Below are 25,899 nucleotides of genomic sequence, written 5' to 3'. Positions count from 1 at the left end.
GTTTAATTCACTGTGACTACTAGAATATATTCCAATGAAAATTAAGTTTGCAACTAAAGAATTTTATCAATGATTGGTCTCTCCAACTGGTACTGTGCAAGGCAAATGGCATCTATTTCAAAAACATTGAAATTGGGTTATAATGGTAAGATCAGGAGAGTACAGTGTAGCATGTTAATATTATCTTAAATGCTGTACTTAATTTACTTTTGCAGCATGACTTAATGTAGTCATTGTCTACTGTGTGTATACAGGGACTCCTTTGCATGGTGCCCTTGTCTAATCCACCATCCATCAGGCAGTGATACCTGGATCAGCTTTGTCTGAAATTCTGTTTTACTTCCGACTGAGACAGGGTTCCCATGTTATCTGTGAAAAACTATCTCCTGCTGAACTTGCTCCTCTACTGAAAGAATCCCTTTAGACAGAAATTGTCCAGCCTGCAAATCCTCCATTTCTACAAATGAGCTTCCTAATTAATTGTGTGTAGGATTTTTGTGCCCTTCTCCCTACTTTATATGCCAGTTTAATAAACCAAAACTATTAATTTGATTTATCTAATAGCTGTGTGTTTATTTTCTGGTTTTTTTTTTTTTTTTTAGATACTATGATCAGCTGTGTGCAATTGAACCAAAGTTTCCATTCTCTGAAAATCAGGTAAGAAGACTGCCAAACCAGTTACTGAATCATGGCACCTGTGATGTGTGACTTCAAAGCCTGTACCTAATCCTCTAACGAGTACTTTTATTGAACAAGACAGCTAATCTCTCTGAGCCTTATTTTCCTAATCTCTGTTTATTTTCTAGTTGGTGCTCACATACAGTCTGTGTTGTAACTTCACCTCTAGTGGACATAATTGCCTTTGTTTTACAGATTGTGAAACATTCTGGCTTTGGCTAGGTGATCACTGTGGTCTAGGGCAGAAAGGATTGGGCTCTGCTGATTCCTCTTCAACTCTCTGCTTTCCAGGAAGTCTATTTCATGCTATGTTCTAAAGGATTTTAAATTCATAATTTCTATGGGAAAACCTATAGAAGTGGATGGAATCTGATCTTTGTTTTCTGAAGCAAGAGAGATGTTTCCTTTACAACAGAATAATCCATTTAAGGGCATATCACTTTATTCCTGCCTGTGCATGACATAGTTTTTATGTAGGTAGTGTTCATTAGGGTATGGGGTTTTTTCTTGCCTTATTTCTTTAGAATCATGTCTCTAGAGAGACATTCAGCTGAACTTCTCCCTGTTGAAGGCTTCTTCAGGTGGAGACTGGAATAGATCTGTAGGCTCCTGTATTTTGTAGCTGAAAAGTGTGGATTTTCTTTCAATGTGTTTACAAATATGGTAGAATTTGTATTTCTTTATCTACCAATCATATTTAAATGGTAATATTATGATCAAAAGGAGAAATGTCTTAATTTCTTTCAGTCTTACAGGTTATAAGTAATGTTAATCTGTTTCTGACTTCGTGAGTTTTGCATGTAGCTGCATTTGCTTGCAGACAAGAACTGCACATTGATTTTCAGTGAGCAAATGCTTTGCTATGGTAATGTGCAAACCCTGAGACAAGGAAAACTGGAAACCTTAAGACAGCAAGATCTGCATGTCTGTAAACTGTTCCACCTAAAGGGAGAAATAGTCAGTGGAAGCAGCAATGCAGCTGGGGACCAGAACATCTTGAACTTTACTCTTGCACTAGCACTGCTGCTAGAGGAAAATACACTCTCAGTACTGTAGCTCCTTCTGAAGTGATTCTCCCCAAGCACTTTAAACTGAGGAAGTTTGCCATCTTTTCTGGTTTGATACCAGTTGCCTAAAATTACTTGATCAGGTGAAAAAGGAATTGAATTGTGGAACTTGTCAGCAGATTAAATGAAGTGTTTGCATTGCCTCTGAACTATATGCTGGAAGTATAAATAAAACACACTGTTTCTACGTCCATTCTCTTTCCTGAGGGCATTTCCTGATAATGCTGCTATTGAATTCACTCATAATAATGAGTGGATTTTGATATTGCACAATAGATCCAAATACACGGGTAATTTGGCACACTGGAAATTGGGTGGTTTCCTTAAACTGTGATTATACCAACCCATGAGGCTTACTGGGAGAGGAGAAATTGTTCAGAAACAAATTTATCTGTTGCTCAGACTATGAACAGAGCTGAAAAATGATTCTGACAATTTCTGTGTTGTCTACTTGAAATGTTTTGAGCAAACTAACAGAAAGGAAAAAAAATGTAGCATAATTTTGTTTTGAATACTTCTTGATGATTTCCTGAAACTTCCAGAATGTTTGTAATGTTCCAAGAAGTAAATGAAAGGTTTTATGCAATTAGAATATAAGGACTAAATAAATAGATTTGGGGTATTTTAAGGTTATATTTGATTTTAGAGGTAAAGATCTTTGTTTTTCACAATTTCCAGGTCTGTGTAACATTTACGTGGAAAGATGCTTTTGACAAAGGATCGCTTTTTGGAGGATCTGCCAAACTGGGTACGTGAATGTAGCAAAAAACCCAAGTATTAATGATACTAAACTTTGAGAATGTTTTTATGTAGTTGAATTAATGTCTTTCTAGCATTCTGAACGTAGCTTTCAAGTTTCAACATAGAATTCAGCTGTATTGGTAACGGATTAATAACTTCTTTAACATTGATAATGAACATGTAAGCACCATGCAAAGAATTTTTACAAAATTGAGATTTTATATTAGATTTCCAGAGGCACAAATAGATGTGCAGTCTGATAATAGTTGTACTGTCTGCTTCTCAGATGTCTTCTGGGAACAACTCCAGTTGATACTAATCAAAATTGTTCATGTTAACATTAAGATCCAGTAGATTTTGGGTAATGCAGCTCTTCCTGTTCTGAATGAGTAAGATGAAGAGTGCTTAGGAGTGACTGAGTCCACTCCAGAAGAGGAGTGATGGTAGCTGACTAGTTCAGTAACCTAGTCTTGATACCACATTTTCAAGAGAATAGAATTATTTCCCTGTGCTCCAAAATTACTCTTCTATCACTTGTTTTTGAAATATTTTCGTACAGATTTAAACACTTGGGAAAAAAAAAGTTGTATTTTTTTCTCATGAACATAGCAAGTTTGAGTCTGATTTGTTTAGACTCAAACTATTTGTCATAGAGGGACAATCCTGCACACAAATTCAGGGTTACTTGCCAGTATAGAAGTAAGCCTAAATCCTTTGAGTGAGTGAGGAGTGGTTCAGTTGTGTGTCATCATTCTTTAGTATTTCTATTTATACCTAAGTGTTCATCGTGATCAACATTGCAAGATGACCATGGCAATTTTGAAGTTCCAGACAAAGCCTGGAAAAGATGTTTGAACTTTACTCTGGTTTTATTTTTATTAAAGTTTTTTCCTGCTTTATACAGTTCTCTGTTAGCAACTACTGGAAATTTTTGCAGTTTCCTATGTTCTGAATACACATGCTAACAGTTGCACTTGTGTAAACTATATCTGTAACAACACACCTATGCCTACCTATGCATACTCAGGTGATCCTTGCTTTCTGTTCCAACTGTTCTAAGAAGTCCTGGATAATTGGAAACCTTCCTGGAGATGCTTTGCTTTTTTTCTCAGAATTTGGCTTGTTCTTTCTTCTTTGGCCTAATATTTAACGAGGATTGAATCTATTTCTTTGTAAAGAAATTCAGAAATGTTTAATTATGATGGAAACATAGTCTGTGAATCACTAGAGATCTGTAATAATTGTGAGAAAAAAACCAGTAACCATAACAATGATGATTACTGTAAGAATTTGAATAAATGTGATGTTACTGCAGCTTGAGGAAGCTTGCCTGTCTGCAGGTTAATTATATGCTAGTCTAAATAATCTGTGAGGTAGATGGCCAAAAATTTATGCAGCAGTCTGTGTCAAATATCAAAGAAGTTTTTAACTGAGATGTGAGTAATGCTCAGTTAACAAACAATGGGATTAGGGTCATTTTGAAATTTTGAAGCAGATCTTGGTGGGAAGAAATGAACAAAAAGATATCAGAATTGGTGGTGAGATTTCTCAGTGTAAAGCAAATTTATCAGTAATCCAGGAAGAAAAATTTCTCTTGACTTCTAAGAGGAGTTTCCAGATAGAAATTCAGCATAAAACTCCTGAGACTTCTGTGACAATAAGATGCAGGGAATGCAAATTGAGAGTTCTGGCTCTTGCTGTGGTGCTGGACTGTTTGCTTCCCACCTTCCCCTGGATCCCAAGTCTGTATCACAGTGGTAGCTGACAGATACTGTGACTGCTTGAAAAGTGGCTGAGTTCACAGCATGACACATCATCTGAAATATATTGACTAAGTTAATAGGTAGTGCTGGAAACAGATGAGTCTGTGGAAAATCTGTATTGCTGTAGTAAATCACACTTGTGGTGTGGTCCAGAGTATAAAGTAATTCTGCACTTCAGAAACTTTCAAGTCATGTTTTCTGTCCTGTCTTGAGTTTTAGTTTTTTCCAAGTCTAAACAACTTTTGTCCGAGTTCAAGACCTTATTCTTAGAAAAATTCTGGAAAATAAACTTAGAGAAGGGAGATGATCTAGGTAAAATAGTGACTGTGACAGTGTAACTCAGAAAAAAGTGGAGAAAATGGCATGTCAGATTTAGGCTTGCTTGCTGAAAACTTGGTGCAGGTTAGTGAGGACTAACATAGAAGCTTCAGAGAGGTGTTAGATAAATATGTAGCTGTTTAAGGAGGCTGGATGTCAGTGAAATGAAAGAAATGTACATCTTGAGTACCTTCATGTTTTAATGATAACTGTACCTGGGTTTGTGAAATTGAAAATTCAGTAGTTGTCCCTCCTGTATTCTCCAGGAGGACTGTGTAGATGCTTTTTGACACTGGTAGGAGCTATTATCTACAGTATTTGTTTTTTTCAAGCACTTTCCTAGGGCATCTAACCTTTTGAAAGCAATTAATATTCAAAATGGTTCCAGTTCAGGTATTTCTAGTTTCAGAAGTGTGGGCTCCATCCTCTGGGCTGAAGAAGTACTGCAGGAATAGCTTTGAGCAGTCTACACTGCTGCCTAGTGAGATCAAGTTTTAACTAAGTAAATCCTTAATTGTTTCGATACATGTATAAAGAAGATATTTCTCAGCATTTTCAGCCTGAAACAATAGCTTTAAAAGTGAAAATTTCCCTACATTTAAGTAAATAGAAAACAGAAAATGTCCTTGTAATTGGTCAGTTATTGCAAAGTGATTAATGTGTGGAAGTTCATATTTCAGATGACCACTTGGTAATGAATACTTCAAGAGCCAAAAGGCTGCACTCTAGTTAGAAAGACTTGGAAATTATTTTGAATACATTTTCATGCTACTGCTTTTATGTTTAGTGTTGCTTTCTGTAGTTGCTCACATGGAAACATTTTGTGGTAGTACTAAATTAGACTTTACAGTCTTCAGATTGAGGATGACTTCAGCTTAAAAAGTTCAGTGGGATTGGGGTTTTGTTTGTTTGTTTTTACTTGAAACTGTTGGTACCTTTACTGATAAGAGTACTGTTGGCCTCGTGTGTAGGATGCTAGAGAACTGAATTTTATTTTCTTACACAGTCTGGCTAACTGTCTGTCTTGCCTGCAGCTCTGGCAAGTTTGGGATATGAGAAGACCTGTGTTTTGTTCAACTGTGGAGCACTGGCAAGCCAGATTGCAGCAGAACAGAATCTGGATAATGATGAAGGACTAAAAGCTGCAGCTAAGCACTATCAGGTACAGAGGCTCCCTGCTTCTGCTTATGAATTCAGAATTTGTATTGTTAAAACATCAAACAAGTATCTCTCAATTTTAAAACTGTATGTTAAAATATATATGTACATATTTTCCTGCTCTTAATTGCAAAGATGGATTGGCTGTGTACCTTATCTTGAGACATATTTGTTTATCATATTTGGAGGATATGATTCTATAGAGTTCCACATACTCCTTCCTTCAAGTGAATTGGTAGCTAAACCTTCAGCTTAAGATTTAATAATTTTAGCTAGTATAAATCTTAGTTTTCACAAGTATTAGAGTAATAATCTCTTATGTCTTTCTGGAATGCATTAAAATCTTAGGCTGTTAGGTGTAACCTATATACCATTATTTACAGTCTGTTATGATAATGGTCTCATTGTAAGTGGCTACAAGAAAAAGAGGTCACAAGAGGTTGTTTTTAGTGACTAAACAATAAATGGGAGACCATACACCAAAGAAACTTTTAAAAAAATTATATGTATTATATTTGTTAGTGGGAAAATGCAAATGAAAAGAATGGGTGATAATATATTATTTTGTTTTATTTAGTTTGCTAGTGGTGCTTTTCAACACATTAAAGACACAGTTTTGTCAGCCTTGAATCGAGAACCTACCGTGGACATCTCTCCAGACACAGTTGGGACTCTCAGTCTTATTATGCTGGCTCAAGCCCAAGAAGTCTTTTTTTTGAAAGCGACAAGAGGTATACTTTAGTTTTTGTCTTGTATATTTAAGGGCATATTATAACTTGTCCCAAAACCTTAGAAGTGTTTCAAGTTACTAAGAGCCTGACAAGGGTGTTTCAGAAGTTTTTATGTTTGGCTTTTCTGATCCTTCCCATGCTCCTTGAAGGTCATTAAACATAAAATACAGATGTCCCTTAAGAATTTGTCTTAGGTTCACCTGACAGTGCAGTTGTCCTGTCTGCTTTTTTATGTTCTTCATCTTTACAAATGATATTACTGAATTATATTTTTTCCCTTTCCCCCTTGAAGACAAAAGACTCTCTGAAATAACTGAGAGTACTAAAAGTGGGGCATAAGGGGTTTTGCAAGTACTCCCCCATTCCTCTGTCTAGGGAGTGATTTCACAAGAATTTAGAAAGAAATGCCTGTGCTAGAAACCAATGAGATTTTCTAAAAGTTGAAGGGAAACAAATTCTGTTTGGTTGCTCCTGCTTTTAACAGAGAAGCTCTTTGACCAGTTCTTTTAGAGTGACCAGTTGATCTCAGAAAGGGAAATTCTGCTGGTAGAACAACAAATAGTTTCCCTGGATATTAAGGGTTGATTGTGAAATACACATTCCAAGTCTAGCTATCTTAACACCACTATTAGAGAACTTAGGCTTCAAAGAAATTTTCCGTGGAATGGTACTATCTTTGATACAAAATTTCTTACTCTTCTGCTCTTCTCTCTTTGTTCAGAAAAAGTTCTTCATCTAGAAACTAAGGACATAGAGGTCAAATGTGATTGCCCACAAATGGTTCTCTCTCCTGACATTATTTGGAATACTTTGGAGGAAGACTTGGGTTATCTGAACTGTGATGTTTCTTGTCTTCATAGGGAAGATACCTGAAAACTCTTGTAGCCTTTCTGTCTTTAGAAGAAGCTCAACAAGAAACTGTTGTCTTTCAGCCAGCTGATAAATTATGTTTGTTCTTTATCATGCTGGTAGGAGTAGTAGTATTTTAGTCTCTGACTGTTTGGATACTGCTTTGAAATAAATTAATACAACAAATGCCCAAAATGTTTGCTTCAGGAACGGAGCAGGCGCTTCCTTCATTTTGCATGACAAATAGATTGTCATTGTCTCGATTTCTTCTTTTCCAACCCATGAAAAAGACGAAACAAGGTTAATCCAAATCCCAGGTGTGCACAGTGACCTGAAGATTTTTGTGATTACTCCTAAGACCACAACTCTGACAGTGTTTTAAAGACAGTAAGGTTAATAATCATCTGATTATGAAGGCTGTGGATTTTGCTGTATTTAGGTTCATTTCTCTGGGGGGAAAGACATTTTCTGAAGAATCATGTTTGACAACATGATTACCTTCAAAAACCTGTTTTTCAAGCGCAAATCCTTCAAAGTTAGGTCTCAGAACAGAAATTAAGCTTCTTGCTGCATTGACTATTTATCTTACTTGGAATTTTCTAGGCTTTCTCTCATGTGAGATAGTCCATTTATCAGCTTACCAGCTAAAATGATATTTCTGATAGAACTGAGTTTATTTAGAAGTTAAAAGAAAGTAGAAGTGTTGGCAAAAGCCAAATTGGTCAGTCATAACTAACTTCATTACATAACTACAGGCTAGTTATTTTAATTTCTGAGCCTTTCCTAATGTTTTCTTTAATTGTCTTTAAGTCTGAACAAGTTTGCTGTTCTGAATCAAGTCTTACATTGTAACTGCAATATTTTGAAGATACCTGAGTAAAAACTAAAGCTTCTGATGGTGAAAGATACGTTCTGAGTTGTCTGCGTGGGCAGATGAGTCTCCTCTAACATTTTCCTCGTTAATGGAAATGTAGTTAGTATACCAGTATTTTTCTTTTCTTAATGGTCCAACTATAGGAAGGAAGAGGCAACTACTGCACATTTGGGGGTGGGGCTAGAAAGGAAGTTATTTAGGTTTTTTGTGTGGTTTGTACTGCACCAGACAGGAACATTCTAGCAAAGATGAAAGGTAATATATCTCATAAGCTACTTTCTCTCAGCTTGTCCTCTAAATCCTGTTCTGCAGTGAAAAGATCTTCCTGGCATTCCTTAAACATGTTTACTTCATAGAAGCTGAATATAGTATATCACTGCTCATGTCTGAAATCTTGTAGATAGATGTGCAAGTATGCTGGTATGAGCAGGCCACTTAGGAATTCTTTTGGTTGAATTTTGGCAGATAAACATACTCTGGAGAATTCCTGATCTCCCATAGTCCACAGTCATGCTTATCAGTATGTCAGTACCTAAGGTCACTGGGTGCTTCTTTCTAAGGGCAGCTATTTAGAGTGGACAGCCAGTGTTTGCATCGATTGCCTGCCTTATCTTGAAAGGCTGAATTGCTAGTGCAGGCCAGAGGTTATCTTTATCTCTTTTATAAAAGGAGATAATCTCCAGCCTGCACTAGCAATAGTGCATATCTCCTGTATAAAAGGAGATAGAGAGCTGCAGAATGTTCCAATTCTAGCAGCTTTGGCTTCAGGAGCAGGATGAGGATATGAGGCAGGGGATGCCACAGCAGATAGGCACATGCACTGATAGGAAGAAGGGGATATGACTTTGAGGAGCTGTGGTTATTTATGTCTAGGAGTGGTGTTTCTATATTTGCTGTAAGCTGACAGTGGTATGGACTGCAATGGAAATGACCAGTCCCTTCCCTATTGCAGCTTTTCAGAGTTCTGACATGGAACTGAGTTAGGAACAGATCCTGCTGAAAATAAAACCTATTTTGTTAACTAAATTTCAGCTAAATTCCTTGACTATTGGTGCACAAGTGCTTGTGCTGGCACTAGGAAGGGCTGGGAGCAAGCTGTGAGAGTTATGAGTGGGACTGTTGTGGCTTTTATTGGCAGCTTGCCGTTGGTTTGAGGTAAAGCATCACTAGTAATCCTGCATAAATGCTTGCAGCTGCCAAAAGATTTCTTGTACAACTGACTGAACCTTGGGTGTCATAATTAACGTAGAAATCCTGGAAGCTGCTGCTGGATATCGAGAGGGAAGAATGGGATCCCACCTTTGAGTTGTAATGTAAAGCTTTAAATGTACACTTTAAACAGCAATAACTGTATTTTAAGATTAAATAATCGCCTGTTCAATTGTAAAATTTATGATTGTCTTAGTTGTTCTTTGGTTTTTTTCTTGTTCTCCCCACAGATAAAATGAAAGATGCTATCATAGCTAAACTAGCAAATCAAGCTGCAGATTACTATGGTGATGCGTACAAACAGTGTCAATATAAAGATACTTTGCCCAAGGTTAGTAACTCATGGAAATAATGCGGGACATGTTGTTATTGTGAGTAACTGTTATTGGTTACAGTGTACTTACTGAAAGACACTTAAAATGTGTATTCTCAAGCTACTTTCAAGGAAAATGAATTTGAAAAACTGTGAAGAATCGAGGGGGCAAAAGAGTGTGGGTTTTTTTTAATAAGTAAGATCTTATTACATGAAGTGCATTTATTTGTAATGCATTTCATTAAAGTAAACTTGAAATGGTTATGGTGTTATTTAGAGATGCATTGTTAGAACTTAATGCCTTACTAAATCTGTTTTCAAACTAACACTTTCTAGTTGGACTTAATTGGCTTTTTAGTCTCAGTGTTTCCATGTGAAATTTGCTCTCATGTTGAGTACAGCATGAATACAGAGGTACTGTTCACTGACCTGTTAGTGACAAACATGACTGGAAGTCGGTGTGTGTCTTCTGCCTGCCTTATCTTGCACTGACCCAAAGCAATCTTGATACTTGTAAAACATCCCAATTTAATCTTGACTGGTGATTTGAATGCTGTTGGTTTTGGAAGAGGTAGAAAGATCTTTCTAATGTTCCTTGAATGTTTCCCACATAGGTGTTATGTTCATGATGATTTTGACAGGCAGTGAGATATAATACAGCCATTGCATTATGTTTTGTTGCTGTTTCCTTTCTAAGCTGTAGATCTGCTCCTTGTTCCAGTTGCAAAGTAATCTGTCAAGTGAGGTTATTTGCAAGAGCATAGGGTTTGCTGCTTAACACCAGCTCTGAGAACAGTTCCATGTTTAGGAGCGTGCTGTGAAGGCTCATTGGATGTGTCGAACTCCAGAGGCAAGGCCTTTGAGAACAGCTTTGTCTTCCAAATTTACCCTTTTTTTAATGGTATTTTTTCATCTCTGGGGGAGCAGCAAATTTGCAGAACTGTGAAGAAGCAGGTCTTTGTATACTGAGGTCTTTAAAACATCACTCTGGTTTTCCAGTGCTGCTTGATTTAAGAAATAAAACAGTAAGGCCAAATCCTTGATCTAAGACCATGTCTGTACTGTGCGCTGCAGCGTAATGTTTTCTTCATGTCTTGGTTGGTACTCCTGCAAAGATAAGTGCACTTATATAAAGTCTAAAAATGACTTTTAAGTTGCTTTCCATGTCAGCAGTTACTGGTCTTCTTTATTTGTTCTTTCATAATTGTAGTTGCTTTCTTGATAGGCCTGCTGCTGTTTTAAGTGTAATTACTTTGTTTAATTAAAAAACCAATCAAACCAAAAAACCCCTAGAAGACATATCTTTCCACCCACCTCCATTTCTTAAGAACACTGTCTTGGCTTTGTCTGGGGGTATTTGGATGTGTTCTTGCAACTGTCCTTTCTACTACATGCATGCATTTCTTATCTTTGAAGTAAATGTTGTGACTTCATGGCTTGGATTTAAATCATAGTTCATTTAAAATCATGAACACCAAGAATTTTGCAACAGCAGATTTAAAAAAAATTCAATCCATGCAAAGCCACATGATCTCTGACATTTACCTCTAATGTTTTAACCTATCTAAACCATTAATTGGGTGAATCTAATTTCCTTTTCTTCTTCCTTTTTCTTCCTGCATCCCATGTTGTCTGTGGTGGTTATTGTGGTTGGACTTTCCCCTGGTCAGTATTTTTATTTCCAGGAGGTGTTTCCTGTTCTGGCTGCAAAGCACTGCATTATGCAGGCCAATGCAGAATATCATCAATCTATCCTGGCAAAACAACAGAAGAAATTTGGTGAAGAAATTGGGAGGTTACAGGTGAGTAACTTTCTTCTCAGAAAAATATGGCAAAACTTTTAATCCTGGAAAGCTGGGTTGGAATTCTGAAATCCAAATAACTAAGAATGAAATGTATTCACAAATTGTTGAGCATGCTTATCACATGAATTGAATTATTATCAGCTGCAAAGATAAAAGTCACCTCTCTAACTTTTGTAAAGATGGGTTTTAGTGATTTTTGGGCAATTTCATTCTACTTGACATGTTAAAACTTTATCTTAGTGTTTGCATAAGCTTTATATCTAAGTACAGCTAATATGACAGATTTGTTGATAAATTTTCCTATGTAATGTTATTAAAAATCCCCCAAAGGTTAAAATTCTTCCTGATCTATACCTAGTTCTTTTGCTGATATCCTGCTTTAAATCTGAGTAATTTTAAAAAATTGTACAAACAGTTCTCTTTTTAGTCTTTATAGTTTTTTCCCCATATATTTTTTCTAGAGGGACTCAGATGTTGTAATAAATAAGGTCATCTCCTGTTTTAAATACAGTAGAGAAAAAAATGCTAAAATGAACTACTTCCTTTAAGTCCCTATAAATTTATTTTTGGAAAATGATTATATGAAATGCTACTAGTGAAGATCCATGTGCACTTTGTATCTTCTGATATGCAAGAAATTTGACAGACATGAGGTGATCGTGTTGACATCTTGAAAGTTGCTGTTACGCGTTTGTCAACTTCATGCAGGATGGAGCTTGAAACTTCTTTTTTGTATGCTCATCTGATTTCTTAATATGAAAGGGAGAAAGAAAATTTATTCTTTTCACTGTATTTATTTTAGCATGCAGCAGATTTGGTGAAAACGGTGGCATCTCGCTACGATGAATATATAAACGTTAAAGATCTGGTTGACAAAATCAACCGTGCACTCGCAGCTGCCAAGAAAGACAATGACTTCATTTACCATGACCGGGTTCCTGACCTGAAAGATTTGGAGCCCATTGGAAAAGCCAGTCTTGTGAAGTCTACTCCAGTTGTTGTTCCACTCAGTCAGAAATTCACTGGTAAGCAAAGTGTGTGGACTGCACAGGGTAATTGTTACCCTGTGAAACACATGATCAACAAAGTTCATTTGTACCATGCAGAAATAAGCATTTACTTTTTGCATTCTGTTAAGGGTACCGCTGTGTTTTTGAAACTGCTGTTTTTTTTCTCCAGGCTATTGTTGTTGTTTTTCTTGATGATAAGTGTAATAAAGCACAGGTTGAAAATTCTTACCTGAAATGTACAATCCTCTTAAAGATCTTTATAAGATTTTCTCAGCAGTTGTATTTTCTATATTAAACCAGTCTTTTTAATTTTAGAAGGAAAAGTTTTGTAGGGGACAGTACCAAGTTAACTAACCTTGTTGCTGGTCTCCTATAAAGTTGAAAAATTTCAGTTCTGCAGATGAGTTGTGAAAAATTTCTCTTAACTTTCTCATGTTTTTCCTTTAATGAAACAAAATTAGAAATGAAGCCTTAAGGCAAATCTAATTTGTAACCCTACAATTGGTGTAAATATATTGTCTTTAAATTATCTTGAACTCAATTCAGCCTTAGAAACTGAAATCTAAAGGCCTTTAAAAATAGATTTTTGTTTTTAAGACATCTTGGGGAATAGGTGAAAAGTATCTTAAACTGTTTAGGTCAGTCTCTGTAGTACAATATGTACAAAAAAGCTGTGAAGCTGTTTGGGCTTTTAGTTTCATAATGCTGCTTGTGTAATTTATACTACTCTAATTGCAGACCTGTTTGAGAAGATGGTTCCATTGCAAGTGCAACAGTCTGTGAGTGTTTATAACCAGAGGAAGGCAGACCTGGTAAACAGGTCAATAGCCCAGATGAGAGAAGCCACAAATCTGGCAAATGGGTAAATATGGCTTCTTTTTAAATTTCTCAAGTGAGGTTTGTGAGCCCTGGGTGCCTTGTAGTCTGCAGATATCCAGATTATAGCAGTGTTTTTTCATTAATGTATGCTAGGCTGGCAAATTTAAACCATAACAGGGGGATTTAGAACTATTTTTCTGTACGTGTTAAATCTGAAAGCTCATTAAAAACAAGTAGTATTTATTTTTCTGCCATCTTCCCCTATTTTTTAGGAGTCCAATACTTGGTCAGAACCAGTACCATTAATCTAGAAGGATTTTCATATTCCAATGGTCATTAAAAAAAACAGTTCTTTAAAATAAATAATTATGAAAAAGTTGTACCAATCTGAGAGATATCAATGTGACTTAAAGCAGTTGTTTCTTTTGTCTACCAGTCATTGCATAAAATGTTTCCCATGTTTTGTAAGTGCTAAAAGGCTAGGATTTCTTTAGCTTTTTAAGAGCTTTGAAATGTATTTTTAGTGAGATGTATGTTTGAAATTTCAGCCCAGGCATACATTGCACTCCATTTCCATTGTAATTGACTGTGTGATTGTTTATTTGTTTAGATGGCAGTGTTATTTTCAGATTAAAAGTTGTTTATTTAATACATTTACATTTTCAGTGTGTTGGCTTCCCTCAATCTTCCTGCTGCTATTGAAGACGTGTCTGGCGATACTGTTCCTCAGTCTATTTTGAACAAGTCTAAGTCTGTGATTGAGCAGGGGGGAATTCAGACTGTTGATCAGCTGATCAAAGATCTGCCCGAGCTGCTGCAAAGGAACAAAGAAATTCTAGATGAAGTAAGCCCAAAACCCACTACACTAAAGCATTCTTAAAATACATCTCCACCAAATGCTTTAAATCACAGTAGAAAAAGTGCATAATTATTCAAATGCTTGTAACTTTAATAACACTTTCAAAGTATGCTATTCAAGTGTTTAGCTCATACAAAAACTGTGCTGTCACATGTGGATCTTTCCTTACAAATATTTTCTTTTTAAAAAAGTTGGTGGAGTTCTAAAGAAGATTCTAAAGAAATTGGAGTGATTTGTCCCTTTCATGCCTGTTTTTTATTTGTCAAATTATATTTTAAAAGAATGTATAGGCAGTTTTTGTTTTCTACACTAGCTACATATTTTGAAGCTATTTTATGTTTAAAACAGCTCATAATGCATGTAACATTTTACTCTTGCAGTCTCTGAGATTATTAGATGAAGAAGAAGCTACAGACAATGACCTGCGAGCAAAATTCAAGGAACGCTGGCAGAGAACACCATCCAATGAACTCTATAAGCCTCTGAGGGCAGGTAAAGTCCATGTTTCATGCTTTGGGTTCTAAAGATGTGCAGAGTATAAATTAAAGTAGTTTTCAGTGCTCTGATATTATCTATAAGTACACAAATATCAGTTTGAGGCAGGTTATGCCAAAATATTCTGATTGCAGTCTGCAGTGTTACTTGCAGCTGAAAAAGGATGTGACAGCAGGGACTTTGCTGTGCTTTTGCACTTCTGGTGTGTATGTGCATGTTGCATGCAGGTAAAGTCTTATGAAATAAGGGTCTTGTTGCCCTTGTAAATCATGGCTCAGGCTACTTAGGCTAAGTAGAGGGGAGCTCTGGGAGAGTGACTCAGCTGGAATAGGGGTAGAGAGACATGAGAGATGTGCTGCATGATTGCCACATGTCCACATCATGGTGTATGGGGCTTGATTGACTTGGGCTTGTTGTGCCTTAAAAGTATATAAACTGATAACTGGCTAACTGCTTTAAAAGGCTTAGTTTTTGCAATAAAGCAGCTCTCCTTTGCACTGTGTGGGGACTCTGAGTCACTTTGCTTCATACATGTGCATGCTAAAGTTTCAGAAAGCGAGTGAAATGAAAAATGTCTGCCCTCCTAAGGATCTAGTTTCAATTGCCTCTTCAATACATCAACGTATTTTACTTTGTCAACATATTTTTTTTCCATCCATGTGTTGTCTCTTTAATTTGATGGGATTTTTTTATTTTTTCCCCAGCAGTTAGGTCAAACTATTTAAAACCACCACTATATCATGCTTTCTGTGTACCTAATATGTGTTGTCTTTGGAAGTTAACAAGGGACTGATACCACTGACTTGGTCTTGTGAAGTTACAGAGGTTTAAATCGGTAGAGTAGCTCAAAGCAGTATTTATTCATATACCTTTGTATGCTTCATGGGAGAATTGTTACAGGTGCCTAGTTTATGGACTTTTTAAAACATAATTTGGAAGGTTAAGTTTATATAAAAGTCTTACATATTGTGCAGGTTTATAAAAATGTATGATGGCTTGCTGAAAAGCACAAAAACTGCTCAGGTGCAAGATTGGATGGAGCAAATTTTGAAATGATATAAACTCTTTTTTTTTCCTCCTACCCCCAGAGGGAGCCAATTACCATAATATTTTGAATAAAGCTGTGCAAGCAGATGGGCAGGTGAAGGAGCGCTATCAGACCCACCGGGATACGATTGCACTTCTGTGTAAGCCAGAGGCAGAGCTCAACGCAGCCATACCTTCTGCCAACCCAGCCAAAACATTACAGGGAAATGAGGTAAAGCAGTGAAATCTCTCTATTTTGAATAGAAATGGTATTTGTCTAACAAAGTAAACTTGCTTGAATTGGTAATTTAATTTGTTTCTGTCTCAGTTGATAGGTGAGGTAACTAACACTTGTCTTCATGTTTAAAATCTTCTTGAGCATAATTTGGTACATTTAATGTGAGCAAAGTCAATCACCGTGGACAGCAAGACTGATTGACTATTATAAAAGGAGTAATGAATATTTTTGTTGTGTAGAGAAGTGGGATGTAGTGCTAAGGGACAACATAAGACGTGGCTCAGTATTTTAAAGTTTATTTTAAATAGTAGGCAATTACACCAATTGCTTTCCAAGAAGTTAATGGCTCATCTACAGCAATATTACTATTTTTCTCATAGTAATGATTTTATGTGTGTTTTTTGCTGCTGTCTTAGAATATCCTATTGGAAGGTATCTGATGAACTTAAAAAAACCCAAACATTTTGCTGTAATTCAGCAAAAGCAAACCTGTAGAAGAGAATATAGATTGAGAAATGCTTGAAGATCTTTTGTTTGGTCATATTTTGTCCTGGTTTCTCACCTTTAAAGACAATCATAAACAAATACTCATGCAGAAATACTGCCAGCATCAATGAGGAGTGCAAGATGGAAACACGTTATTAGTAGGTTATAGTTGCTCATATATATATATATATGTGTATATATATATATTCCCCAATAGTTGCTCTAAACTTGCTAACTTAGGACATTTATACATTTATATTGTCTAGGTTGTTAATGTCTTAAGAACTTTGCTGGCCAGTCTGGATGAAGTTAAGAAGGAGAGAGAACAACTGGAAAATGACCTGAAATCTGTGAATTTTGACATGACAAGCAAATTCCTGACTGCACTTGCACAGGATGGTGCTATAAATGAGGAGGCTATCTCTGTGACTGAGTTGGACAGAATTTATGGAAGTTATACACAGAAAGTGCAGGAGTCCCTAAAAAAGCAGGAAGAACTGCTCAAAAACATTCAGGTATAACACTTTGCATGTTTTCTTTTCTCCTAAACTAAGAGCAATGATGCTTCTACCTGTCTAGTCTCACTTTGCTTTCTAGTCTTTTTTGCTTTTTATTCTGTTGTATGTCAGTAGATACTCCTTTATGCCTCAGCACTGAAAAATACAGACATGTCTTTGTGTTCACTAGAAAGAAATGGGAAGGTTTAGCAGGGTCTCCCTACAGCTCCAGTATAAATTCTATTGGACCTTTTCTTAGCCCAATTCTGCAGATGGTTTTGTCCTTGAAGGAAGCTTAAGTGGTGTGTTAAAATGTTTTTTTGGTTTTTGTTTTTTCCCCTCACTCCATTTTAATTCTTCCTGGGATAACAGGAGATGTGTCCTTAATGTCTATTAGAAGACATTTTTGATCTCTGAAGTAGAGCTTGATTTATTCCTAATTGCTCTTTACAATATATGCTTGACTTCCAGTATGTGCAGAGCTCTTTGAAGTAAAACTTAATAGCATTTCTCAAAGTTTATTCATAAATTCAGTCTTAATTTATCAGAGATGGGTACCTGAAACATCTGGCAAAAGAGGAGGTCTTAGTGTTTGGAGAGAAGATAATGACAGCTTGAGTAGTGATGGACACTTTTTCCAGTAGGAATATTTTTTTAAAACTACCATAAACATCATATTTAGCAAGGATTTTATATTTGGATATTATTTATCACAACATAGTTAAAAAATCCTGGTGGGTATTACTTTAATGTTAGAATGTCCTGGAGTTCAAGTTAGTTGGCTTCTAGCAGTTGAAACAGTCTTTTTAAGTTTGCTTGTTTATTTTCCTGAAAGAAATGAGATGTAAATAGGTGATCCTTCTGTAAGTTTTCCTCTTCCCTGTCCTTTTAATAGTTTGCCAATGTCAACCTAATGTGAAGTAATGCGTCTTAAAAATACTGACTTCCAGTATGATTTTATGAATATCAAGGGAAGTTGGTACAGGAGAGAGCCTAATTAGTGTAGCCTTGGAAAGACAGTCTGCAGGATGAGCTTGAGAATTATTAAAGGCAAGCTCACAACAGAGCAGGTAATTAAGTGGTGCTGCCTACTGCCAGTGGGTTAACATATGTACAGTTGTGAAATATACATTATAATGGTCACTGCACTTGGCAGGTAGCAAGTATGGAAGTCCAGTGTGGATGGGAGATGAGGAGAAGCAGGTATTGGGGAAACCAGAAGCAATGACTGGAAGGAAAAAGAAAACAAAACATACAGAATCTTACATGGAACTATCTTGCATTATTTACACTGTTTATTCTCTTCTTTTAAGAATGCACATCAGGATTTTTCAAAGATGAAACAATCAAACAATGAATCTAATTTAAGAGAAGAAGTCTTGAAGAACTTAGCTGTAGCAAACGACAACTTTGTGGAACTTGTAGCCAATTTAAAAGAAGGCACAAAGGTATGGTAATGCTTAAGGGATTGAAAGGACTTTTTTATGTATACAATGAGATGTGATTCAAAAATCATAACAAACTTTGGAGACATGGTAGATGACAAGTGCATTTTTGAGGATTTTACTGCTGAAGCGAGGACAGTGAGTTGCTTGAATTTTGATTGTTTCAGGAACTGTGAAATGCTTCTTTGTTCCTATCTGGAAAGTAAGCTTTTCTGAGCAATAGGATAAGTTGTTAATTACAGCTGAGTAAATGATGCTGAAGCACCCAGATGAGCTATTTTATCTGAGAAATTTTTTCATCTGTTCTCCCATGGTATTTAATCACCTTATAAAATTGGTGTTTTAAATGTTGTTACTGCATACATGAGAAATAATGAGAGCTGTATTTAGCTTGCTTTATTTGATCTGGGTGTCTGTCTTATGGCTCCTGTACTAAGTATTTTTTGCAGGTTTATTGATAGCTCATTAGACAGAAAGAACCCAATCTTTGAGATATCTATACAAATGAAATGCATGGAACTGAGAGCAATAAAATTAAAAATGAACAATTATCCTTTACAAAAATAAATAGTTCATCACCAGAAATGATCTAGTTTTGCTTTTGTTTTAGTATGTTTTTTAAGTTATCCCAAACTATTTTTATATTTACACACATACAAAATTCTATATTATTACAGTGCAAAATTCTATATTATTACAGTGATGGGCAGCAGCAGCTGACAAATTTTGGTTCTGAAAAGTAAATAGAATGTAATAGCAAACCTTACTGGAGTGACAGGTTCTGGGCACTGTAATAGTGCAACACCAATAGCTGGATCGGTATGTAGAAGTATGCCAGCACGGAGTCTGAAAGTATTGATTGAGCATATTGTGTTTGTATTTTTCTTTACTAGTTTTACAATGAGCTGACAGAAATCCTGCTGAAATTCCAGAACAAGTGCAGTGACATTATCTTTGCTCGCAAGACTGAAAGAGATGAACTGCTCAAGTAAGATTTCAACGTTTTGTTTAAGTATTGCAGAAATATTCAAGTATTTATGAGAAATTTGTCTTTGGGGACATGTTTATTATGATGAAATGAGAAAGACTTAGCACACCTATTCTTCCTATCACTTCTTTACTTTAATCCTAGTCCTACTCTCATTTCTCCTAGGAAAGTGATAGGAGAAATAAATGGAAAAAATCTACTTTGAAGTCTGCTCTATTGTTCCTATGTGCAGTTCAACACAAATCTGTTTCATGTTATGATTTCGCTCTCTAGTCTTTTTGGCATGCATTTGTTAGTTATTTTATTCTTTCCTTTGAGGAACTTCTGATTTCCACACCCTACTTCTGCTGTCAGTTTAGTTTGAGAAATTAGATGCTTCATCGTGAGATTTGCTTCCATGTCTTCAGTGTGAGGGGGGAAAAGCATTGGTATTCTACTTCTGCTTTTCAGGTCTGCTCTAGTCCCATACTTTATCATTGCTTAGATATGTGGATTGCCTAAAATGCTGAGGAGAGAAGCACATTTTGTCCTTCATGTGAGGAAGAGTGTTTGATGTCATTGTCCCCTATATGAGATCAGACCTAGTGTAGTATGTTTCAGATGTGATTTTTAGGCTCTTCTCTTAAAAAGAAAGCATAGAAAGAAAAAAAGAAAGAAAGAAAGAAACTGAAAAGGTTTGCCATTTAATTAGTGTTCCTTAGCAAAGCATGTAGCCTTTTATAAGAGAGCTTGTTACTAAAATTTTGGTTGGTGAAAATGCAGTTGTTCTGTGTACTTGCCATCTTAAAAATGGGTTGCTCAACCCTCAATTTTTACCTTTCCAAACTTGATCCTTTGTAGAATTGTTATTTTTCATTTGGGCTCTGTGCTTGTAAACAAAGTCCAAATTACAGCCCCTTCTGCCTTTATTTGGCTTCCTACATTCATGTAGTTTGGAAGCTGTTAGGCTGCCTAACTAAGGCAGAGGGCTGAGTATCTCACATCTCTGCTGTGTTTATGTTCACTGTTAAGGCTGTAGGGTTAGTGTTGATAGAACATTCTGCTGAGTCTTGCTGTGCTCTTTTACTGTTTTGGATGTGTTGTGATCTATACCCAGTACTGAGTTTAGAAAATAAATGTGACAGTTAATCAGAGAGTTGGCTAGAGGATGGTTTCTGTGGAAGTGATTTGGACTCCACATTAGTTTGAGCTAGCTCAGTGATCATGCTTTAAATATTAGACTTACTCTACTGCATCTTTTTAGCTTAACTGGCTGCAGTGTATAACAAACCATTCTTAAACTAAGCTGCCTGTTTGCTCTTTTGTTTTTAATAGAGATTTGCAGCAAAGCATTGCTAGGGAGCCCAGCGCTCCCTCCATCCCGCTGCCCACGTATCAGACCACGCCAGCAGCAGGAAGCAAGCCAGCAGCATCGCCCGCTCCCACTCCAGCCCCAAGAACCATGGTGGTAAATACATGCTGCACAATTAGGGGGTTGAAAATACTGGGTCTGTCCTTGGGAACTCTAAACTGATCTGTAATTTGTGTGTATCGCTCCTTAGTATACTGGTGTGGTTGGAAATGTGTGAAAGTGATAGAGGGCAAAATCTTAAGGCTTTGAAGAGAGGTGTCTTATGTACTATTCATATTCATCACTTCTAGATTTGAAATGAAAAGCTTACTGCCATTTAGATGCTTTGCATTATCTGTATAGATGAAATGTAGAATGCCTGTTTAAAATGAAAATAAAAATTAATTAATCATATAACCACAGCCTTTGATTCCAAGACTTCGATAAATGAGCTCCAGCTTAATTAACTTTTTCTTGTTAGGGGACTAAACCACAGCCACCAGCACGGCCACCACCACCAGTGATTTCTGCAGCAAGCAGTTCCCCCTCTGCATTAGCACCCTCTGGAACAGCTGCAGCTCCTGCTGCTGCTCCAGCTCCTACTCCAGGAGCCAGTGCACCTGCAGCAAGCACTGCACCTTCACAGGCACAGGGACCACCTTACCCAACTTATCCCGGTTACCCAGGGTAAGTTGCAGGAACACTTAAGCAGATTTTTTGTTATCCTGTTACTTAAAAGCACTTTTTCTTGTGTGTAACATTTTAACATTAGTTATTGTTAAAGTTGAAGGTTTGTTTGCTGTTTGAGGGAAGGCGTTATTTTGTTTGTTAGTTTTTTGGTGCGTTGGTTTTTTGGTTGGTTGGGGTTTTTTTTGTTTGTTTGGGTTGGGTTTGTTTGGTTTTTTGTTAGTTTTAATCATGTAACTCTTGTAGGAATCATTTGCTTCTACCTTTTGTGGGAGTATACATTTTAAGTGTTTACAGTTCATCTTCTTTAAAGGAGAAGGAAAATAGGGCTGCATTTCCTTAATTGTGGTTTGTTGATTATTGCCAACACTTGTATAATCATTTGGTGGTGGTTATCTCAAAACTGTTGGCATATCTTACTTTCCAAGTCTTTAGTATGATACTAAGATACTGAAAAATACAGAGAAAATTCCAGTTGAGTAGTGCTTTCTTCTGATGCTTTTTTTCCATCTTCCTGGTGTCATCACAAGGAATTGAAGGCAGCTGTGCTCTCCTTTGGTAGCAGGCTCAGCAAATGTTGAAATATGCACGATATTATTAAACAATTGAAAATTAATTTAGATTCGTTCTAGTTCCAGCAAGTTGCCTTTACTCCACCTTCTGTCTGATTTCTCTTCCACACACTGTAATAGTTTTCATGTTCGCTCCTTGAAGGTTACCACATTCCCTGCTGCACTCAAAGCAAAATGAGAGGAAAGCATTTGTGCAGACTGCGTGTGTGTTTGTATCAATGAGTTGTTTTTGCAAATTACCATCCTCAGTGTTTTTCAACTCAGGTATGCTGTTTTTTTCCCTCACACAGGTATTGCCAGATGCCAATGCCAATGGGCTATAATCCATACATGTATGGGCAGTATAATCTGCCATATGCACCCTCACCTGTGTATCAGACTCCAGGACAGCCACCCTATCCACCACCTCAACAACCTGGATACCCTTTTCCTCAACAGCCTTATTATCAGCAATAATGTCTCTGCAAAGAAGCTCTGCTTGTTAAAATTTGGGAGAAATTGGCAATAAGTGTACTAAAACTTCTAGCTTCCGTTAGTGTACCATACTGAACTGTATGCAGCTATAACTCCTGTCTCTTGTTAACTGCTCCAAAATGTCTAGATCAGTTTTTATGACACTAAACTCTTTGAAAGATCTGCTGCAGTGGTTTAGACCATAGACTAATGACAAAATTCGAGCCTAATTCAGTGGTCTGAAGCAGTACAGTACATTTTGGTTAGACCAAAATATTTGTTTGCAAAAGTCCTCTAAGTAACAAATAGGATCAGATGAGAAAAACAAAGCAGTGTGTGCACTGGGTGTGATATATTCTACAGAACCATATAGCATTTCCTTCTATACTCTATTGGTTTGTATTTTTTTTAGTTTAGTTAAAATATGCTATTTTGTCTAATAATCAAGGCCTTGTAAATCATCAGTAAAAAGAAATAAATTACTTAAGAACGGTTTAAACACTTGGCATTCTCATTACCATAAAAATGTGTTATGTGTGTCTGTAGATTGTTTCATTTGTCCCTTGACTTTCATAACAAAGAAGTTCTCAAGGGTTTAGCCTTACAAGTGAATTTTCACCTCTTTTCCATGATTCTGTATTTTTGTGACAGAATCTATAATTAACCCTTTAAGTGTTGGTAGATGAAGTCTTACAGGTAAGAGTTTTCCTATAACTTTGAAGTGTACTGGACTGAAATACATTTATTACCATTTTGTAAGAATGGTTACTGTCACCTGCAGGATACTGTATAAAAGAATGGAAGTCAGGGTCCTCTTACAGGATCAGTGAGTCGTTGTTCTAACTTGTGTTTTCCAAAGAAATGGTGGTGGAAAATGTGTTATGGCTCAAAATAGGGCAACTGTTGATTGCTGGAGCTTTGCAGTTTGCTTTTTAAATAATTGGTTTTTTTCCCTTGAAAAAATAGATGTATTCCCTCAGGGAGCTTGTTATCAGTGGAAAACTTTTTTTTGGGGGGTGGGAGGAAAAGAAAATCTTGTGAATTAAAGCATATTGAATGTTTACTTTTGGATCCATCATCTCAAGGGATAAGTAACCTTGCACTGCATTTTACATAAGATAGTGAAGAATCTAAGTTTGGGGTTAATGGCTTCTACCAAATATTTGCTAACCATTTTTCAGCCTTTTCTTTTTCTAACAGGCTTGTCTAATGAGGGACTCTCCTTTCATTTAGCCCTTGATAAGAGTTGGTTCTGTGGGACAGTTAATTTTCTGAATGCTTGATAGAAGATGTTCTGGCCTTACAGAATAACTATAACAGTACCTGTGTTACAAAAAGTTACTCCTTTGTTTTTCTATTAAAGTGCCTGATTAAGATATCGAGGTATATTTTAGTGTAGGGTGTTTAGAGGTGCCAGTTATTGTAGCATCTGGGTGGAAACCTCACTGGATCATGAATATTCTTCCTCATAAAGAAAGCAGCATTTGTATTCATATGAGCTCCTTTCTTTCTGTCTCAAGTTCCTCTTGCTGTGTGATCATCCCGATTACTGTGTGAAGACTCCTTGTCTTTAATACTCGCTAACCCCCGTAGAAAATGTGGATCAAAAGGTAGAAATGAGCACCCCTTATAGAACTTATTGAGTACCTAATTCTAAACAAATTGGTTAATCTGTAGAAGCTCAGTGATGTGGGGAACGTGGTGGAGTACAAGAATCCAACACCGTAGGTGAAACCACTGCACAAAGACAGGTGCATTGCATTTCTTCAGAAACATTGCTGAATGGGGTGGCACAGAAACCTCTCAGTTTTTTTGTTTTTTTTCCCTGATGAAAAGACATGAGGCAAGCGAGGACAATGAGAAAAAGCTAGGAAGATAACTGTTTGGAAACAGCAATCAGAACCTGATTTTATTCTAACAGGAAAAACAGTAGTTTTCCACTAATTTCACTGTGTCAATGTGCAAGTGCAAGTCTAATGCAACCTTTTAAATTCTTAATTTTTAGTATACCATGGGCTGTAGGTTTTTCAGTTCACAAATTAGATGCATTTGAGCTACTGTGTAAGTTTGTTTCTAGTGCCTCAATTGACAAAATTTATTTTCATGCTGTATAAAAAAAGTCATTTGTTCCAGCATAAAGATTCTTAGAACTGAAATTTCCTTTTCAAAATTTCATAAATCTGGAATTACTGTCAAGACATTTTTTTTCTGTTGTGTTTCTGCTTGCTTTAGTCTATTATTTGAATATGTGTAGAAATCTATGCATTGTGTTCAATTTTTCTCTTTTATTTTTTTCCTAAAGAGAACAGAAATATCCAGACATGTTATGTATCTGCTTTTAAGCATGCAGTTGTCATGACTTTGGTTGAAATGTTACCTTGTTCTTCTATAGTTTATTAAAAAAATCAGTTAGAAAACCTGATTTCATGGTGTTTTTCTCAACTCCTTTGGGTTCAGACAAGTGTTGTTTTGGAAAGGATGGAAACAAGTTATGGGCTTCCAAGAACATTTGTGCTGTGATGAAGGCATATCAGCTACAGCTGCTTGGTAATAACAGCCACGTTCAAATCCTGGTAGTTGTGTTTATTTCCACAGCTGATGGAGTGTATTTCCCTCTGTTTATATGAGTAGGAAATGATTAAGATGGATTTAATGGTTCTGTGCCTTCAGAAACTTGTATTCCTAATTTGTTTTTGTGAACTTGCGTTCAGGCTGGGTTACATGAGACCCCCAGCATCAGGAGCATTAAAGCATGGGTTGCAAGAAAAGGGGTTGTAAGGGCAGCTAATAACAGCAAATAAACAGTCCCCATGGGCAATCCAAGAAGTCTATTTTTAAATTTTTTTTTCGTTTTAAAGGCTTTGAAATGCCATGCTTGTTTCAATTGCTGTGTGGAGGGAAAAAGTTTGCAACCTTGTCCTTTCAGAAACTTTGAAGTCAAGCATTTATTTCATCTTGCATAGAAGCTTTCATTGCAATTAGTAAGAAAAGCAAATTTTAGGAAGCAAGCTAATAGCAGATCATCAGTGAAATACCAAACTGTTGCAAGGCTAGCAGGTCTTTCTGCAATCTTTATTAACATGGTTTCAGCCCATATGGAAAAAGTGTCTTCTTTCCTTACCACTGATGTGACACTGCCAGCTAATGGAACTTCTTTTACTATCATCCCATTGTTTTGAGTGCTTTTAGAGCTGATTTGTGAGATTTATTTTGAATTAGACTGAGTGAAGTCCTTTGCTATTTCCAAGTACCTTGAGGCAATATTTGAACCTTGACATACTGTAACAGCCTCACCCATTGTCAGGTAGCTGAAAATCACAAGAAAATCCTTTGGAAAACACTTTTTTCCCCCTCTGCATTACCTGAGAGATGAGCTTGCTTGTTGCTAAAATGTATTTAGTTTTGAAATGACTTGCATCTCAGAAGCTGCTTTCTGGCATGCATTTATCCTGGCAGAACATTAAAATAGACTAAAATGAGCAATTGTG

At 36.5% G+C, this 25,899-nt stretch overlaps 1 protein-coding gene across 2 annotated transcripts in view; it reads left to right on the top strand.

Moving 5' to 3' along the window:
- Positions 1–24,833, top strand: part of PDCD6IP (programmed cell death 6 interacting protein) — a 30,556-nt gene extending 5,723 nt beyond the window's left edge. Inside the window, exons 2-18 of one of the 2 annotated variants that reach the window (XM_005485900.2) lie at positions 603–657; positions 2,424–2,493; positions 5,602–5,729; positions 6,303–6,456; positions 9,619–9,719; positions 11,387–11,503; positions 12,309–12,531; positions 13,255–13,378; positions 14,002–14,179; positions 14,575–14,686; positions 15,778–15,947; positions 16,706–16,954; positions 18,250–18,384; positions 19,275–19,369; positions 20,684–20,816; positions 21,181–21,386; positions 22,249–24,833. In XM_005485900.2, the coding sequence (XP_005485957.1) occupies positions 603–657; positions 2,424–2,493; positions 5,602–5,729; positions 6,303–6,456; positions 9,619–9,719; positions 11,387–11,503; positions 12,309–12,531; positions 13,255–13,378; positions 14,002–14,179; positions 14,575–14,686; positions 15,778–15,947; positions 16,706–16,954; positions 18,250–18,384; positions 19,275–19,369; positions 20,684–20,816; positions 21,181–21,386; positions 22,249–22,414 (2,416 nt within the window). In that variant the 3' untranslated portion in view covers positions 22,415–24,833. Of the gene's footprint in view, positions 1–602; positions 658–2,423; positions 2,494–5,601; positions 5,730–6,302; positions 6,457–9,618; positions 9,720–11,371; positions 11,504–12,308; positions 12,532–13,254; positions 13,379–14,001; positions 14,180–14,574; positions 14,687–15,777; positions 15,948–16,705; positions 16,955–18,249; positions 18,385–19,274; positions 19,370–20,683; positions 20,817–21,180; positions 21,387–22,248 lie in introns of both variants that reach the window. The other variant, XM_005485899.2, reaches the window with a different exon arrangement.
- The last annotated feature ends 1,066 nt before the right edge of the window (positions 24,834–25,899 follow it).

Source organism: Zonotrichia albicollis, chromosome 1, assembly GCF_047830755.1.
Source record: "Zonotrichia albicollis isolate bZonAlb1 chromosome 1, bZonAlb1.hap1, whole genome shotgun sequence".
NCBI lineage: Eukaryota > Metazoa > Chordata > Aves > Passeriformes > Passerellidae > Zonotrichia > Zonotrichia albicollis.
The sequence above is the reverse complement of the archived record's forward strand: the minus strand, read 5'-3'. Positions and strand labels throughout refer to the sequence as shown.